This window comes from Syngnathoides biaculeatus, chromosome 5, assembly GCF_019802595.1.
Source record: "Syngnathoides biaculeatus isolate LvHL_M chromosome 5, ASM1980259v1, whole genome shotgun sequence".
Taxonomy (NCBI): Eukaryota; Metazoa; Chordata; class Actinopteri; order Syngnathiformes; family Syngnathidae; genus Syngnathoides; species Syngnathoides biaculeatus.
In genome coordinates this window covers 9,819,988-9,838,072 of record NC_084644.1, presented here as the reverse complement: position 1 = coordinate 9,838,072, position 18,085 = coordinate 9,819,988, and the positions used below count along the sequence as shown (strand labels likewise).

Here is an 18,085-nt window from a genome sequence, read left to right as displayed (position 1 = left end):
TTGAAAACAGATTTGTACTGTTGTGCTCGCTATATTTTACAAGATGTAAATAGATATAAAGTCATCCTAGGCTTGAGAGGTTTGAAACTTTTGGATTGATTAATTGATTGATTGCGCTCTGGGAGACATGAGTGTATTTTACAGGTAATGAAGTTATAATACATGGATCATTTTACACTTGAGACCGTGTGAGTTCCGGGAGGGAGGCACATGTCATGGAAATAACGATTCCCAGCCCGCGGAACAATGAGTCCCTGCTACTCAGCATCACGGAATACAGATCCAGTAATCGTCCGCGATATCACGGTTCTTGCTTCACAGTCTTGCTATGTTGCAGATTTTTATTACGGTTGTTACTCTTTTATTTCCTTTATGACACTCTTATCCATTGCTCTTCCTCTTTTTCAATATCATGTGTGCCACAATGGCAATTTATTTTTTTTTAAAGAACAGTCAAGACAAATGAAATATATATATATATATATATTTTATTTTTTTTTTTTAAACCTGATATAATGATAAAGAATTACACAAATCACACAATCTCCGCCCTGGTTATTAAACATATGAGCACAACTCTGTATTGTTCTCTTATTAGCTAAATGAAAGTAGGGCTGAATTTCACAATAAGACCAATTTAAAAAAAAATTAAATTCGAGTTTCCGCTTTTCTGCATGGCATCTTGGCACAACAGTGAAATAAACAATTTTACACATTTTAATTGAAGAAAATCTTAACTGAACCGTTGTAAAGGTTATGTTTGCTCGAAACCTTCTTTTTGCTTAATTAAAGAGTGATTTTACAAAATAAAAGAGAAAAACAAATTTCCTTCATCTCTCTTCACATGATTTTGACCACATTATATTAAACTTATTCCTCGCCGCCCACATCCGCCATGTTTTTCCACCAACTTGAGTCAGATGTTTGCAACTTACAGATCATGGGCACGCAGTAACTACATTTCGCGAAAAGCACACTGTACGTACTATTATGGTTGGGTTTTAAAATTGCCGCAAATTTGATGGTACTCATAATTAATAGAGACACTCCCCAGTCTGCAGGGCTACTGTTACGTGAGTAAACAAGACAAACAAACTTCACTTCTGTCTCATACTTGGCAGCGAGGAAGGTCTGTGAGATGCTACCACACCTTCCCCACTTGTCAACGTTTATCGTCGCATCTTGCAACCGCTGTCAATGGAATTGCTTCATTTCTGCGTCCAGGCATCGTTGACGTAAGCGCGTCGTGACACATACGCTCCCTTCTTTCATTTGTTAAACTCATTTGCCGTTTTGCTTTTCAATGTGTTTTTTTTTATGCGCAAAATTTGAAATTTTGACATGCGATACCACTTTATTCGAGCCTTGCACACATAGGTAGGTAAGCAATGTTCCGCATCTGTGGAACAATGAATATTGAACAAGCAAGGCTTATATAACTTAGAAGTGCAAGCGTGCAAAGTCGAGTTGCTAATAATACAACTAATAATAACAATAGTAGTAATAAGAATAATAATTTAAAAAAACATATCAATGGCATATTAAATAAAATTTAAATAAAAATTAAATGCCTCTTTTTCTTTTTGCAGCCTTCCGAGATAAATGTCAAAATTAGTTTCTTACACAGGCTAATAAATTGGAAAATAAAAAAAAACGTAACCATGAATGAATTAACCATTTAGGCCTTAATTTGAAATTGCCTCGCGGGCCAAATATAATTACACTGTGGGCCAAATTTGACCCCCGGGCCAGAGTTGGACACCTATGACCTATAAACTGATTGAAAACAAAACAAACCAAAAAAACATATCCTCTATTATTCATGGAAAAAACTTCATTTTTTTTCCCTGTGATGTGACAAAGTGTGTTAATCTCTCTTTTTAATTGGGACAACATGAGTAGTAGTATATTCTATAACTGCTTTACTGAAATGAATTGACTACCGTAATTTCCAGCCTATAAGCCACGACTTTTTTGTCACGCTTTCAACCCTGCGGTTTATGCGGTGATGTGGCTAATTTGTGTATTTTTTCCTAACACCGCAAGGGGGCACTCGAGCAGAAAAGGTAAGAGTGAGACCAGTGGAATATATGTGCCGAGGAAGTGACTTTTACCAGTCCTAGCGTGTTACTGCCGTGTCTCAGTGATTTTTACCGTATGTTTTTGTTTTGAACTGGCCCTGTTAGCGTTGCGGCGCTAGCGTTAAACTCTCTGTGTCCCGTCTTTCTGTGTAAATATCTCGTGTTTCAATGTGGGCACTTGCGGCTTTTACACAGCTGCGGCGTATGTATGTACCAAATGGTATTTCCTTTACAAATGTACTGGGGGAGACTTATAACTAGGTGCAGTCTGTAGGTTGGGAGTTACGGTAAGTACCTCTACTTTGACAGTCTTTTTAGCATTTTTTTTTTTAAAACACCCTTCCGTCCTCCCACTGCCAAAGTACATTCGAGTCGTACTTACCAGGATCTTGGCGTCCCTGACGGTGTCCTCGGGCACGGTGACCCAGTACTCGGGCTGCTCCCAATGCGGCGGCTGGTTGTGGACGTTTGTGATGATGACGGTGAGCTCCACCGAGCTGCTGCGGTTGCCGCCGTCTGACGCCACGATCTGCTGGCTGATCTTGGACGTCTGAGACAAAGAAATCAGTTTTCAGAGGTTTTTTCTTCACGGGGATTATGATGTGGGTATTGAAGATGGTTTTTAATGTATAAACCAATGAGAGAGTCAATTCATTAGGGAGATTGCCAGAGAAGTGTTCCAAAGAGATTTTGTAGATTTTGTATAAAACCAGTCCTGGAACCTTTCTGACACAGCTAGTGTAGTTGTTTGTGTGGAACTGAGCAGCACTTTGCGGCCGCAAATGGGTCGTCTCACCTGCGAGATGGGCTGGTTGACGTAAATCCATCCCGTGCTGGGGTTGATGTGGAGGTAAGCCGGACTCTGCGGGGACAGCGAGTACGTGATGGCCGCGTTGCTGCCCTGGTCGTCGTCGTGCGCCGCCGCCCGCAGGAAGCTGGTCCCGACGGCCGTGTCCTCTCGCAGAAAGTCTGGGAGAGGCCGAGACACGCGCGGGGGGGGTGGGTCGTCAGTCTACCTCCACCGCGGCCGCGTTGAATATTTGATGCCACTGACATGACGGCAGATGCGTAAAATAACGTGGAGCGCAGCATTGTGTTGCGGCTGTTCTAACCCGAAGCCAAAAACTGACATTTGGACATTAATGGAAATCCTGCAGACTTCTTGCTGACTGGACGGCAAACGTCACCGCCAATCCCCCCCAAAAAAAAAAAAAAAAACGAAGTCATTTGTCTTCCCGATGTTGCATTTCCGGCATCTCAGCCTCACGTGAAATTGTGCTCTTCTTCGTCTGAAACCTTAAAGTATGCTTGAAACCCAAATTTAAACCTTAAATTTATCTTTGAAAACATTATCCCTGTTTTAAACCCTTATCCAGCCTTCGACTCTTAATTTGAAACCCTGACCCTTGCTTTAATCCCTAATCCTGTTTTGAAACCTCAACCCAATTTTGAAACACAAATACTAGTTTGAAACCATAACTTGAAACCCTAATCCTGATTTGGAGTCCGATTTTGAAACCCAATCCTGACTTGTAGCCATCATTTAAAACAAATTTCTCTGAACCCTGTCCTGAAAAATTTGGAAAGCATAATCCTGGTTTAAAACTTTAATTTGAAACTTTCACCTTGCATTGAAACCCTAATGCTGAAATGAAACCTAAATTTGAAACCATAACCATGCCTTGAAACTTTGATTGAAAAACTACATCTTGTTTGAGACTCTAAACTAGGCTGAAAACCCCAAACTGCAAGAACCTAATTTGAAACCCTAACTCAGAAACCCCAGAGTTTTGTTTCGACCTTCAAACCCTGGTTTAAAAATGTTATTTGTCGCCCTGACACTCTCTTGAATCCGTAATTTGAGATGTCAACTGTCATTTCAAAACCTATCCCTGACTCCAAACCTTAAACTTGAAACTCTATTAAGCCTTATATACAGACATGTGATTTGAATGAATGGAAAAAAGACTGAAAAATCGCCGGGGGTCTGGGTCTGGGGGCTGCAAGCATGATCAAAGGATGATCACCAATTTTAACGTGCAACTTTTATAAATTGTATTATGAATGAAATATATCTAGTACGTCTATAAATAAACGCTATTCTGTTTTCAAAATGTACACAATATGATCGTTCATGATTTAAGTGCATCCCTTTACCCCCCAAAATAATAAATTCATCTAAGTAAACCACTAAATTGATTTCAGTTATGCGTCGCGGAACGCAAGTGTGCTTTCATAGCGTAGATTGTATCAATTCAAAAACGTTTGAATTTCTTCTTTTTTGTAAATGATTGACACGCATGAATTTGACAACAACTATTAACGTCACGTGTCGTTACCAGTTAATAATACAGACATTTTTACAAGTAATTGCTTCTGAACTCTCATCGCCTGCAACTGGGGTGGGTTGTTGGCCTTGGGTTGGGTTATCCGAATGTGCCAGCTATGGAAAGGTTCGTTTTCATTGCTTCCAGTTGTTTGGCGTGTTTTTGTCGTTTCGCGTGAACTTCACGAGGTCGATCGATTTTGCGAATGAAGTCCCTTAACAGAGTGGTAACTTCCTTCCAACCAACGGCATCGACAATTTCTCGTTCCATCCAATCCCTCGGAACTTTATTTTTGACATATCTATCAATTTCTTTCACTCGAAAGGCATCTTTCCTCTTGAGCACCGCCATCGTGTTCACTTGAAAATAGCCCCATGAACCGCCTCATATACAACAAGCCTTTTCATTGGTCGGGAGGAACACATTCGACTAATCAACAGAAGCCTACCTAACTTCCACCACGCTTCCAAAACTTGGACCGGAACAAGAACGAGTGTGGATTCTGGCACGGGAGACAATTTAAACCACAAAAATCACATCTGAGTATAGAGACGAAATCTAAGTTTCGAAACTTCGATTTCAAACCCTAATCCTTGTTTGAAACCATAACACGGGATTAAAACCCTAGTTTGAACATCTAACCTTGTTTCTAAAACCATACTTTGAAGCTATAATTTCAAATCTCAACCATAACCCTGACTTGGAACTCCAATTTTGAAACACTAAAACAACCTAAAAATCTCGTTTAAATTATTGTCTTAGAGCTCGGTTAAAACAATATATTCTGTTTTTGCACATATGCATTTGCACAAATAACAGTGAAATGCTGATTTTGTGTATGATGATGAATGCTAAAACAGACACACATACAGAACACGCACACATCCCAGAGCCATTTGAATTGGTGACTTTGTGCTAAATAGTTAATGAGGTCCCGCTGCGCTAATGTGACAAGGACGAATTGTGACACGGCGCTTGTCAAAACACGCTCGCACAAACAACAACAACACACATCACACAAACAAACACGCTGCGGCCCGAGGAGCGTCTTCATCGCTCCTCCGAGCTTCTGTCATCCCTCCTTCATCGATCCGTCCGTCACGAAGCCGATACGGACTGACGGCTACCGGTCCGAGTGACAAACTTCACCTGATCCCGACGTAACGTCTCGGGCGAAACAAATCCGAGGGGGGGGGGGCACGCCGCCGAGAAACGAGCGGCGCACGTGTGAGCGCGAGCTAACTATGGAAATGAATGAAGCTCGGCAACAGATGTGATCTTCAAACGTTCGCGTACGAGTCAGAGCCGTGCACCAAAATAAAAACCTCATTTCATCTCGGAACTCTACACACCAGCTCACATACAACAAAGCATACACACATTCGTCTCGATCTTTCAAAAAGAGCTGACGAAGGTTCTAGAATGATCTTGAATGTTTTAAACCTCAAAACACTAAATTTAACCCAAATTTAAAACCCTAATTTGAGATTGAGACCTGAATCTGAAGCATGAACCCTGGTTTGAAAGCATATTTTGAAACCTTAACCATGACTTCAAACCTTCCGACCCTGATTTAAAAGCGTACTTTGAAACTCTAAACCTCTTTTGAAACACTATAACCCACACCTAAAGGTCAAGTGTCATGAAATGCCTGATTTTTAGTATGTTATTAATGAAAAAACGGCAGCCGGTATGGACCCATCCGTTTTTTCCACCACGAAACATGATTTTGACGTGTATGGCTTTTTGTAACTCCCCCCATGAAAAGCCTCTCGAGGGATTTGTTTTCGAGAAGAAGCGGGAAGTGATGTTACATGCCAAGACCGCCCTCTGGTGGACTCGTTGGTTTCTATTAGTTTTACCTGCGGGAAGGTAGCTCGTTGTTCCTTCGTGTTAGCCAAAATGCCGGCTCGTTGCATTGCTGGATATTGCTTGAACACACGGGAGGGTGGAGTTACCCTTCATAAGTTTGCAAGAGACCCGGTTGGTCGTGAAAAATGGATTGCACCGATGCAAAGGACGAGAGCTTCGTGGGTTCCAAATGACAAGTAGGTGTGTGGATACAGCTACTAAGAAAAAACAATAGTTGGGGAGGGGGCGTAATCCATAAATCAGGGTTGCTAAATGTGTCGATGTGCGCATCGGAAGGTTTCCGTGCAGCAACCGCTGACGGACGGCCTCCGCAGGCCTTGTGAATCGCCACCGGCCTTGTCGACAAGGCCGAGCCGGCCGCCGGTCTTGTCGGCTGGTGTTGCTCATCGTGTCGCTGGGCCCCCGTAGCTCATCTCCAGGGCGGAAGTGGATCGGACGGGGAGGCGGTTTGGCCGCGGCGTCGTCGTCGCTTGCGGGGGGCGTTGTTTTTATCACCGCCGTGCGAAGGTGGAACGGGCGGGGAGGTAGTTTGACCGTGATCCGCATATCATCTAAATATGGCTCGAAACGATATGGTAATATCGCTCCGGACACTTCACTCGATTGTGAGATGTTCTCTTCTTCGAAAAGAGCTTCCGTGTCTGAAGGGGCGTGTCCCACAGTAGAGGCCAAAGCGTGTTTTCAATGGCAAATATCCCAGTGTGACATCACGGGCAGGAGATGCAGCCAATATGGTGACCACTTGGATGTTGGATAAAACTTCTGCAACTTTGCACATGGATGATGCGCTCTCCGCTCATATTTATTTTTTCATGTAGACATTGAAGGGAATAATGTTATATGTATTTTTCATTTTAATATCTATTTTAGAATCTTAACAGGGATGACACTTGACCTTTAAAGTGCAGTGTTGGTTTTCCTTCCTCTGTAGAAAACAAATTTTCATCTTGGAACAACAGAAAATTCTAAAAAACTCAAACCCTGTCAAAACAATACATACGCAGTTGACAAAATTTATATATTCAGCTCAATCTCTTTCGTAAGATGTGAGAAGATTCTGGTTGTCCTGGACGCTAATGGGAAGGAACCAAACACTCACACTGGTACCGGCTGTTCTCGAACTTGGGGTCGTTGTCGTTCTGGTCCGCGACGAGGACTGTGATCTGGCAGATGCCGATGAGCGGCTCCTCCGCTTGGTCGGTGGCCGTCACCGACAGCGTGAACTCACGCTGACGCTCGCGGTCGAAACTCACCGCCGATGTTATCACGCCTGAAGAAAAACAAGATAGATTTTTCCAATGGAATTACCAATAATCTCTTCCATTCTATTTTTTATGTGCATAAAGAAATAAAAACATTTGTTTTAAAGTACAATTATAACAATTCTAAAATTCGTGTGTTGACTGTGTGCCTTTAAGGGGCGTGGCCCATTCATTTAAAACGGGAGCTGGAGTCAGTCAGGTATTCAACCTCAATGTCTGGATCTGAATTGTGGCTAAAGTGCAAAAAATATGGATAATTTCTGGAACGTTTCTGAACCTCACTCATATCGCAAATTTTGGTCCTCGACAACAAACCAAAAACCAACCGAGCAACTGCTCATAAATCCAAATACTCTGAAATCGGAGCATTCATAACGCCACCACTGTACTAGCATGAAATGTGTATGTTCTTGTCAGGATTATGCAAAATAATATTTTCTTCAGCTATATTCCGAAGAATTACTTTTTTAATATTTTCATACAAATATATATATAGGTTTTTTTTTTAACTTCCCATCAGCAGCCGCATATCAGAATCTCACTCATAACTAAAATTTGGGTTAAAAAAAAAAAAGGTACCACCGCGTGTTCAAATGATTGACTACTTGATGTCGGTGGTGACGTGACGCTGATGCCTACCGGTGTCGGGATGGATGTCAAAACCAGATGACACCCCGTCCCTGTGCATGATGCCGTACTTGACTTCTCCGTTCACCCCGATGTCGGCATCCTGGGCCTGGACCTTCAGCACAAAGGTTCCGTGGGGCTGGTTTTCCAGAATAGTCGCCTTCAGACTGTAGTTGTGACACTACAGATCAAAATAGCAACCATCAGCTGTCTTTGAGTTTCTCCATATATATGGAGACGTTTTTTTAATCGAACGGTCGCCACCTCCTGAAAGACGGGCTTGTTGTTGTTGATGTCGTTGATTCCGACGATGACCTGCGCCGAGCTGCTGAGAGGGTACGGACCGCCGGATGCGTTGTCGTCCGTGGCCGTGATTGTGAGGACGTACTGAGGACCCTTCAGTCTAGGCGGGGGGCTCCGTCGGAGCTTAATGATGCCTTGAAAAACAGGAAATGCTCTCGTGGTAAAGAAAAAGAAAGCAACACCATATCTACAGTTGAAGCCAGAAGTTTACATCCACAAAAACACATGTTTCATGTTTTGTCTTACTGTCTGACATCTAACCAGACTAAACCACTTGTGTTTCAGGTCAGTCAGGATCAGCAAAATTATTTAATTTTGTTAAATTTCACAAACATGATACAAAGAATTTCTGAGAGAATTTTAGATTTTCTTCTTTGGGGTCAAACGTTTACACACACAAAAAGTTCTGTCTTTAAAATACACGGGGAAGCCCAGGTGATGAGGTCATGGCTTTGGAGCTCCTGATTGGTTAATTGACCAGATGTGAGTTAATTGATGGTTCAAAAGTGGCTTCAGGATAACAAAGTCTTGGATGTGTTGGAGTAGCCATCACAAAGTCCTGATCTGAATCCCATCGAAAATTTGGGGCCAGATCTGAAAAGGCGTGTGCGAGCATGGCAACCGACAAACCTGACTCAGTTCCACCAGTTCTTTCAGGAGGACTGGGCCAGGATGCCGGCAGAGTACTGCAGTCACTGTGATTCGCGGGCGCTTAACTCGCAAATCTGCATAGTCGAGCACGAAAAATCACACGCGAAAAATTTGTTACGAGTAGAAATACATAGATATTGAAAGACGTCGCTTATTTTGTGTAGTCTTGACCAAAGTTCCATCTAAGCTGAGCCACTGTGCAATTGCGCACTTTTCGCACACTTTCAGCGCACATGAAAACCGATCCAGCGCAGTGAACCACAGCCTGATGTCTTTTCAGCCTACTTTTACTTCCTTGTTTACCTGACACCACTCCCCTCCATTCTTAAAGGGGTACACTCATAATCACAAACAGAACACACACCCGCAACTTTATATCTGCGGGCATGACTGGTGGACCACACCTGTAACTTTATATCTGCGGGCATGACTGGTGGACCACACCTGTAACTTTATATCTGCGGGCATGACTGACCACACCTGTACATTTTTCAAATGCGAGTAGCTGGTACAGTCAGAAGCTTGTGGAAGGTTAATCCAAAATGTTTGAACCAAGTCGTACAGTATGTCAACTTTTGACCTCAAAGAAAATATGAAATTCTCTGATAAATCTTAATTACCCCTAATAATATATATATTCAATATATGGATGTTCACTGTACATCGCCATCATACAAAGACATTAGTACGAGTTCCCCAGACGTAGATAGATAGAACTTCCCGTGGCCTTTGAAGGAACTGCAGCTAGCGTCAACTTCCAGTGTGGGCGGCAAGAACGGCACATTAGTTTGTTTTTTTGGAAAACCAATGTCGGGTTTTCATGTGTGAACAATCGGGGGGGAGGCATTAGCATAACAGAGCAAACAGACCAACACATAAGCAGCTTTGCCAGGAAGCGCATCGACTGAAAAATACTATCTGAAAACACTTACTACACACTTTGAAGTGACAAAACCCAACATCCCGGCAAGCCAAAGGCCATCTGCCGTGTGCGGGTAACAATAAAACGCTGTTATAGCCATTTATGTGTTTAGCGCGTCGGCTGTGTGTGTGTGTGTGTGTGTGTACGGGGGTGTGCAGTAGAGGAGTGCATGCTGGGCGATAAGGTGCAGAACACACAAAAAAATAAACATGCACAACACAGGCTAAATACCAATAAATAATTATGTGTGTATTCACGTTTTATACACACGGCTGTTTGGGGGCTCACTGCCTTCGTCCCCAATATACTAGTTACCACGGCAACGACTGCTGCATGTGTGTGTGTGTGTGTATGAGCCTTGATGTTCCTGTCACTGCTGCATGTTGTTATGCTAATGCATGCTAACAAATAACATACTGACTATCCGGGGAGAACCAGCGCCAACACGATTTTGCGTTTCTCATAAAACTGTAAAACTGCATGTTTATTACTTATGTAAGCCAGTGACAAAATAATTCAAATTCATTAGACATACATTTTTATTTTATTTGTAGATTCTCTTTTTTTTTCGTAAGGGTCGGCATAGCACGGTGGTAACCAATCAGAATCTGGGACATCTGCGAACCGATGAACTGCAATGCAGTCCCAAAAAACCCCAAATAGTCTCCCTCTGTCATTGTCACCTTTCTGATTGTCCAACAAGAAGTTGCTGTCCTCGTTGCCGCCGGTGATGGCGTACGAGACGCCATCGCCGTCGGGGTCCTTGGCGTGGACGATGGCGACCAGGGTGTCTGGTCCCGCGTCCTCACTCAGGAATGTTTTGTATCTAAAAAAAACAAAGAATCCAGATGAGAAAATGAGACCGGGATCGCCTTGCTTCTTCGTGTTCGTCTGCTAATCTGATCACGGACAAATTCTGATTCTTTCACAACTACTACCGTGACCTAGTAGCCTAGTAGTTTTACCCAAGAGTCTTCCACTATACAGTATGAATCTGGTAACAGCTGGCCTAGCCTCTTCTTCTTCTTTTCCTGTCGGCTTGTCCTGATTAGGGGTCGCCACAGCGTGTCACCTTATTCCATCCAGGCCTATCTCGTGGATCTTCTTCTCTTAACACCCTGAGTCTTCTTGTCCTCCCTCACAACATCCATCAACCTTTTCTTTGGTCTTCCTCTCGCTCTTTTGCCTGGCAGCTACATCCTCAGCACCCTTCTACCAATATACTGACTCTCTCTCCTCTGGACATGTCCGAACCATCAAATTCTGCTCTCTCTAACCTTGTCTCCAAAACATCCAACTTTGGCTGTCCCTCGGAGCTCATTTCTAATCCTATCCAATTTGCTAACTTCGGGCAAGAACCTCGAAATCTTCTTCGAAATTTCTGCCACCTTCAGTTCTTCAGTGCCACCGTCTCTAATCCGTTCATCACGGCCGGCCTCACCACTGTTTTATAGACTTTGCCCTTCATCCTAGCATAGACTCTTCTGTCACATAGAACACCAGACACCTAACCCTAACCTAACCCTTATAGGACCCAACGGACGGTCTGGCTTTGCCAGATAGTTGCCATCCATGCCTCGTTCCAGCACTTCCTCGCTTCTGATCCCGGATCCCGGCGTATCGACCTCTGCCTGTGCTCTGACCAACCCGGTAAGCTTAACGTCCTTGATACTGCTGCCCTCTCTGACTGACCTCCCGTTTTACGACCTCAGAACAAATAAAGACCTTCTTTTAACTGCCTCCCCGTGTACCGAGTCGTGCATTTGGGTCCACACTAGAGTTCTGGTTATGACAAAGCGGCTAGTTTCCTCTGTGAATCTTGTAACATATGGACTAGCTTCTTTTACTAGTCAAGTAACACCTAGATTCGCATCTTTATCCTAGATTCTGCTTTTTATTGTCATCTGCGAACAGGAAGCATAGCTCGTCTTCTTTTTCTACTAATCTGGCAACAGCTATCTCACTCTTCTACTAGTATTATTCTGGCAACGTTTAATCTGGATCCATCAAATACTGCTAATCTGGTAACAGATCGAGCTATTTTATAATCTAGCAAAAGATAGCCTAGTTTCTTCCTCAACTAAAACTAAAAATCGGGACCGTCGCTTCTTCTTCTGCTAATCTGCTAACTGATAATTCCTCTAAAATTCTGGTAACAGCTATTTTATCTTCTATTTATTTCGTAACAGATGACCAAACTTCTTTTTCCGCAAAATTGAAGGAGAGTTTGTCATACACGCTCTGCGAGAAAACGGGCGTCTCGTCGTTGGTGTTGGCCACCCGGATGCGTATGGAGGCGGTGCCGGTACGGGGAGGTGTCCCTGCATCCATGGCGACCACCAGGAACTCATAGACGTGATTGGGTCGCTCGTAGTCCAGGCGGCGGGCGGCGCTGACCACGCCTGCGGACGTGATGTCAAAGTCGCCGCCGTGGACCGAGTAGGAGAGCTCGGAGTTGATGCCGGAGTCACAGTCTCGGGCCACAACTGGTGATGATATAAAACATTAGCAGTCCCACAATGGAGAAAATTACAATTTAACAAGAGGGAAGGTTTGTGATGTAATCTTACCTTGTAGCAGCGACGTTCCAGGTGTGACATTCTCAGGAACGTTGTCCCGGGTGTAAATGGAGTGCAGGAACTCCGGGGTGCAGTCATTTTCGTCTGTTATGTAGACAACAACCTGCAGGCAGCGCCTTAATGTTATTAAGCATGCAATTATATTTATACATTTTTTTTACAGTTTTTGGGGGAAACAAAATAAAGACAAATACAAAAGAAAATTCCTTTCTCCCTCTTAATTCCGACTCTCTGTAACCAACGTTCCGACCCGTTGGAGCTCAAACCAACGCGCAACTTTCCCATCCCTGTAAATTAATGGAATAGGTTGCTGAGTGCTCAGTCCCGAGAGCTTCCACATGCTAAACGTTTTGGTAATGGTGGCGACGTTGCAGAGGGGAAAGGTCGGAAGACGCGTAAACTCCTCAAATAAAGACGTGCCCCAATTAATGGCCGGGTATAAAGGGCCAACCTATAGATAGACAGTCAGATAGATAGATAGACAGATAAAAAAATAAATAAATGGACAGACAAAAATAAATAAACAGACAGACAAACAAACAAATAAATAACCAAATAAATAAATGGATGGATAGAGATAGATGGATGGAGAGAGAGAGATAGTAAATAAACAGACAGACAAACAAATACATAAATAACCAAATAAATAAATAAATAGACTGGCAGACAAAAATAAAAAAACAGACAGACAGACAAACAAACAAATAAATAACCAAATAAATAACTGGATGGATGGATGGATGGAGAGAGAGAAAGATCGATGGATGGACAGAGAGATAGACAGATGAATAAACAAATAAATAAATAGACAAAAATAAATAGACAGACAAACAAACAAATAAATAAATAGATAGACAAACAAACAAATAACCAAATAAATAAATGGATGGATGAATACATAAATAAATAAATAAATAAATATATAAATAGAAAATGAAAACACCACCACTCCTTTCTTCCATCATGAAAAAAAAAATAGGTAGCAAGTGTACTTATCTTAGTTCATAGAGATGATCATTTCCCTTGCTAACCAAAACAGCAGCACCTATCAAGACAGGTCAATAGTCTGCCAGATGAATTTAAATGTGGCATCTTATGACATGTTAAAAAAAAAGTGAAAATGAGCTGTGGTTATGTGAAGACACGGGCTTTTTAGCAATAATTAGCACTCAAAATAGACTGACATGTATGTGGTTGTTCCAGTGCTGTGCGTTCCTTTTTCGGACAGCAATATCACCTAGTTATTCTTGTTTAATGCATAAATTTCTCATATATATATATATATATATATATATATATATATATATATATATATATATATATATATATATATATATTTATTTTATTTTTTTGTTAGAGGCACTTTCACTTTACATCAATATTAGTGATGCCCCTTTTTAGCAGATGATGGATCCCCAACCCAGAGTACGTGAAAAACGCTGATACAGAAGCACCACAATAAAAACAAGACATTTTTTTAATAGTTTAACCTCCCACACCTATAAACATATTAAAACACATTTTTAAGTATCTATTTGAGCCTGTTCTCACTCTTTTGCTCACATAGTTCTCCAAATAAGAGGCAAAGTGTACTTGCTTTTACCGGTTTGTCACTCCTGTAAATAAACACCAAAATGTTCAACTAAACCAAATCATTTTGGAATGTAATAGTTAAGCTTAGTGCTAACACGTATCACGAAATGCCATAGATGGGCTAATGGAAATTCGCAACTAAACCGCATCATTTTGGAAGGTAATAGTCAGCTAGCTTAGTGCTAACATATATTGCGAAATGCCATAGACGGGCTAATGGAAATTCACAACTAAACCGCATCATTTTGGCAAGAAATAGTCAGCTAGCTTAGTGCTAACATATATCGCGAAATACCATAGACGGGCTAATGGAAATTTGCAACTAATCCGCATCATTTTGGCAAGAAATAGTCAGCTAGCTTAGTGCTAACATATATCGCGAAATACCATAGACGGGCTAATGGAAATTTGCAACTAATCCGCATCATTTTGGCAAGAAATAGTCAGATAGCTTAGTGCTAACATATATCGTGAAATCCCATAGACGGGCTAACGGAAATTTGCAACTAATCCGCATCATTTTGGCAAGAAATAGTCAGCTATCTTAGTGCTAACATATATCGCGAAATACCATAGATGGGCTAATGGAAATTTGCAAGTAATCAGCATCATTTTGGCAAGAAGTAGTCAGATAGCTTAGTGCTAACATATATCGCGAAATACCATAGACGGGCTAATGGAAATTTGCAACTAATCCGCATCATTTTGGCAAGAAATAGTCAGCTAGCTTAGTGTTAACATATATTGTGAAATGCCATACACGGGCTAATGGAAATTTGTAACTATTCCGCATAATTTTGGCAAGAAATAGTCAGCTAGCTTAGTGCTAACATATATCACTAAATGCCATAAACGGGCTAATGGAAATTCGCAAGTAATGGTCAGCTAGCTTAGTGCTCACATATCGCGAAATACCATAGACGGGCTAACGGAAATTCGCAACTAATCCGCATCATTTTGGCAAGAAATAGTCAGGTAGCTTAGTGCTAACATATATCGCAAAATGCCATCGAGGGGCTAATATAAATTAGCATAGATGTTATGATCAGTCTAAACCTTGAAATACCTGCAACTTGAAGACACACACCGGATACAGTATTTGCTTTGCTTTGTGGAAACAGCGACTAGTACGTAAGAGCTTAGTCGGGGACCTTCTTTGCCTCCTCACTGTTAAATACACTTTTCACAACTTTTCCAAAACAAATCTTAACATCATGGCATGTGAACGGCGTGCGTGGATGTAGAGTCGTATCACATCTTGCCAAGATAATGTGGATTCAGACGTAATGTGAAGACGCTGTCTTTGATTCGCGTTCCAGTGGTTGCGTCCCGGGTGACGTTTCATCCGAAATGTCCTTTGGGGCTGAAGGCCGATAGAGTCTACGATGAGGTGCGCTATGAACAATGTTAGTGAAGAGGAAGTGGTGTACGCGACACACACCCTCGGAGTGGACGAGCCAGCCGAGCTAATAGAGCGGCTCAGCCTTCAGGGGCCATTTTAAAGCACTTACCAACATTTGGACAGCAGGGGAGGTGATAATGGACTCCTCCAGGTGTGTGTGTGTGTTAATACAAACAGCTACGAAATCTTCAGAGCTTCTCAAGAGGTGTCAGCTACGTTTTTTCATAAATACACAAATGTGTGTATAAGAGTGTGCACGCGTGGCTTTATAAGTGCTGATGCGACGGCAGGGGCGTCTGATCACCGAGCTTGTGAACGCAGCTTTGATGTGCTGACTTTTCATCAAGTCGCGGATGGAAACGAGGGCAATGGCGGCGGCATGTGCGGCACGAGCAGCAAATTGAAGAGTTGCATCACAAAGTCTGATTCAGCAGCTGCACTTGGAAGTTCGTTTTCACTCAAGACGGAAAAAAATAACACTGCTGACTGTTTTTTTTTTTTTTTTGCGGCAGTACGTGTCATATATCAGCAAAATATGTCTCATTATAAAATGCTTGATATCATTCCTAACGAAGTGGTCCGTCACTTGCGTTTTTTTTTTTTCTTTTCGTTTTCCGTACCTCGCTCACGCCGCTGAGGCCGGTGTCGGGCTCGGACGCCCGAACCTGCAGCGTGTGCACGTTGTGTCCGCTCTCGTAGTCCACGGCGCGAGTGAGGCTGAGGGCGCCGCTCTCCTGGTTGACGTTGAACAGGTTGCCGGAGTTCGACTGCAGCATGTAGGCCAGCGTCTTCCCCTGGAAGGACACGGCCTGGACCGCGCCCACGCTGCGTGCGACAAAATCGGGGAGACGACTCAGTGTTGCCGGGCGGTGGAAAGAATACTTGCATGTGCGTATTGTTCTATGCGTCGCTGCTCTATGTGTGTAAAGCAGCAGTTTTCTGAAGGTTGATAATAAATAAATTATTGAACAATTAAAAACATTAAAAATGGCTCGCCCTCCTTGACGACGCAGCGTTCAAAGTTCGCCTTTTGAGGATTTCCTGAAAAGTGAGAGTGTCGGAGATGGGAGTTTTCCACCCGGCTCGGCCGCCAAGCTAATTTCTATGAGCACATCAATTGCATTTCATATTACATGTTAGCATTAAGCTAATAGACTTTCGTTAGCAGACGTGATTGCTCGGTTGAATGTTTTGGTGTTTAAAATGTGTGCTAAAATTATTTCACATGTGTTTTTCCATTTTATATATATATATATATATATATTATATATATATATATATATATATGTTTTATATGTCTATGTCTAATTTCCAAGCCGCTTATCCTCACAAGGGCTGGAGCTTATCCCCGATAACATTGGGCAAAAGGCAGACTACACCTTGAACTGGTCGGCAGTCAGTCGCAAGGCACGTTTTTTTATATCCATCCATTTTCTTAGCCGCCTATCCTCACGAGGGTCGCGGAGAGTGCCGGCGCCTATCCCAGCTGTCAACGGGCTGGAGGCGGGGTATACCCTGAACTGGTTGCAAGCCAATCCCAGGGCACATCGAGACAAACACCCGCACTCACAATCACACCTAGGGGCAATTTAGGGTGTCCGATTAATGTCGCATATTTTTGGGATGTGGGAGGAAACCGGAATGCCCGGAGAAAAGCCACGCAGGCACGGGGAGAACATGCAAACTCCACACAGGCAGGGTCCGGGATCGAACCCCGGGACCTCAGAACTGTGATGCCAACGCTTTACCAGCTGGTCCACCGTGCCACCCCCTACAGAAAATTGTTCAAAATCAAAATGACATCACCCACTCGACAATACAGCCTTGTCGATGGCTTTGCTCGCGAGGCATCATGGGAAACGTAGTTCTTTAGAGATAACGAACGACCAAGGCTCAAACGTCTTCTTGAAAACGAAAACTGAACGACAAACTAGCGACACATCAAATGCGCTTAAATGGATACACCACACACACACACGAACATGCCCCCCAAACACACTACTCACAGGGTGGCATGGACACTTGGATATTATTAACACAATGTGCTTTGCGCCAGAAGCCCAAAGGGACACACACAAGTGCGCGCATCCATGCAAACACACACTTACACACACACGCTCATCCCTTCATGTTTATCCAGACCTCGCTTTTAATAAATATTTGAATTTGCCACACTTTCAAACTCTCAGCCTCGGGGGCCACGCACACTCTTGCATCTGGGTCCTCTTCATCCTTTATCCCCCCCCCCAACCTCCATCTTTCTCCTCCTCATCCTCTCACACCCCCCCAATCCTTCACTCTCTCCTTCCTCCGTCTTTCGTCACCTTCCACGGGGGGGGGGGGCGTTCTATCACCACACAACATATAACATGTGTATAACACGTGCGCAGCAAATACCAAGTCCCACAATTCGTTGGTCATTGAGAAAAGGTTTTATACAGCCATTTTTCGGGGCATCTTCTGGCT

The 18,085-nt window shown here is 42.9% G+C and overlaps 1 protein-coding gene across 2 annotated transcripts in view; it reads right to left on the bottom strand.

Annotated features, from left to right (window-relative positions):
• si:dkey-22o22.2 (neural-cadherin) overlaps positions 1 to 18,085 on the bottom strand; it is a 124,950-nt gene that overhangs the window by 45,971 nt on the left and 60,894 nt on the right. Inside the window, exons 4-13 of one of the 2 annotated variants that reach the window (XM_061820373.1) lie at positions 16,240 to 16,444; positions 12,616 to 12,727; positions 12,282 to 12,531; positions 10,729 to 10,871; positions 8,434 to 8,606; positions 8,182 to 8,350; positions 7,380 to 7,550; positions 3,194 to 3,250; positions 2,878 to 3,050; positions 2,464 to 2,631 (exon numbers count right to left, since the gene is read on the bottom strand). In XM_061820373.1, the coding sequence (XP_061676357.1) occupies positions 2,464 to 2,631; positions 2,878 to 3,050; positions 3,194 to 3,250; positions 7,380 to 7,550; positions 8,182 to 8,350; positions 8,434 to 8,606; positions 10,729 to 10,871; positions 12,282 to 12,531; positions 12,616 to 12,727; positions 16,240 to 16,444 (1,621 nt within the window). The remainder of the gene's footprint in view (positions 1 to 2,463; positions 2,632 to 2,877; positions 3,051 to 3,193; positions 3,251 to 7,379; positions 7,551 to 8,181; positions 8,351 to 8,433; positions 8,607 to 10,728; positions 10,872 to 12,281; positions 12,532 to 12,615; positions 12,728 to 16,239; positions 16,445 to 18,085) is intronic. The other variant, XM_061820375.1, reaches the window with a different exon arrangement.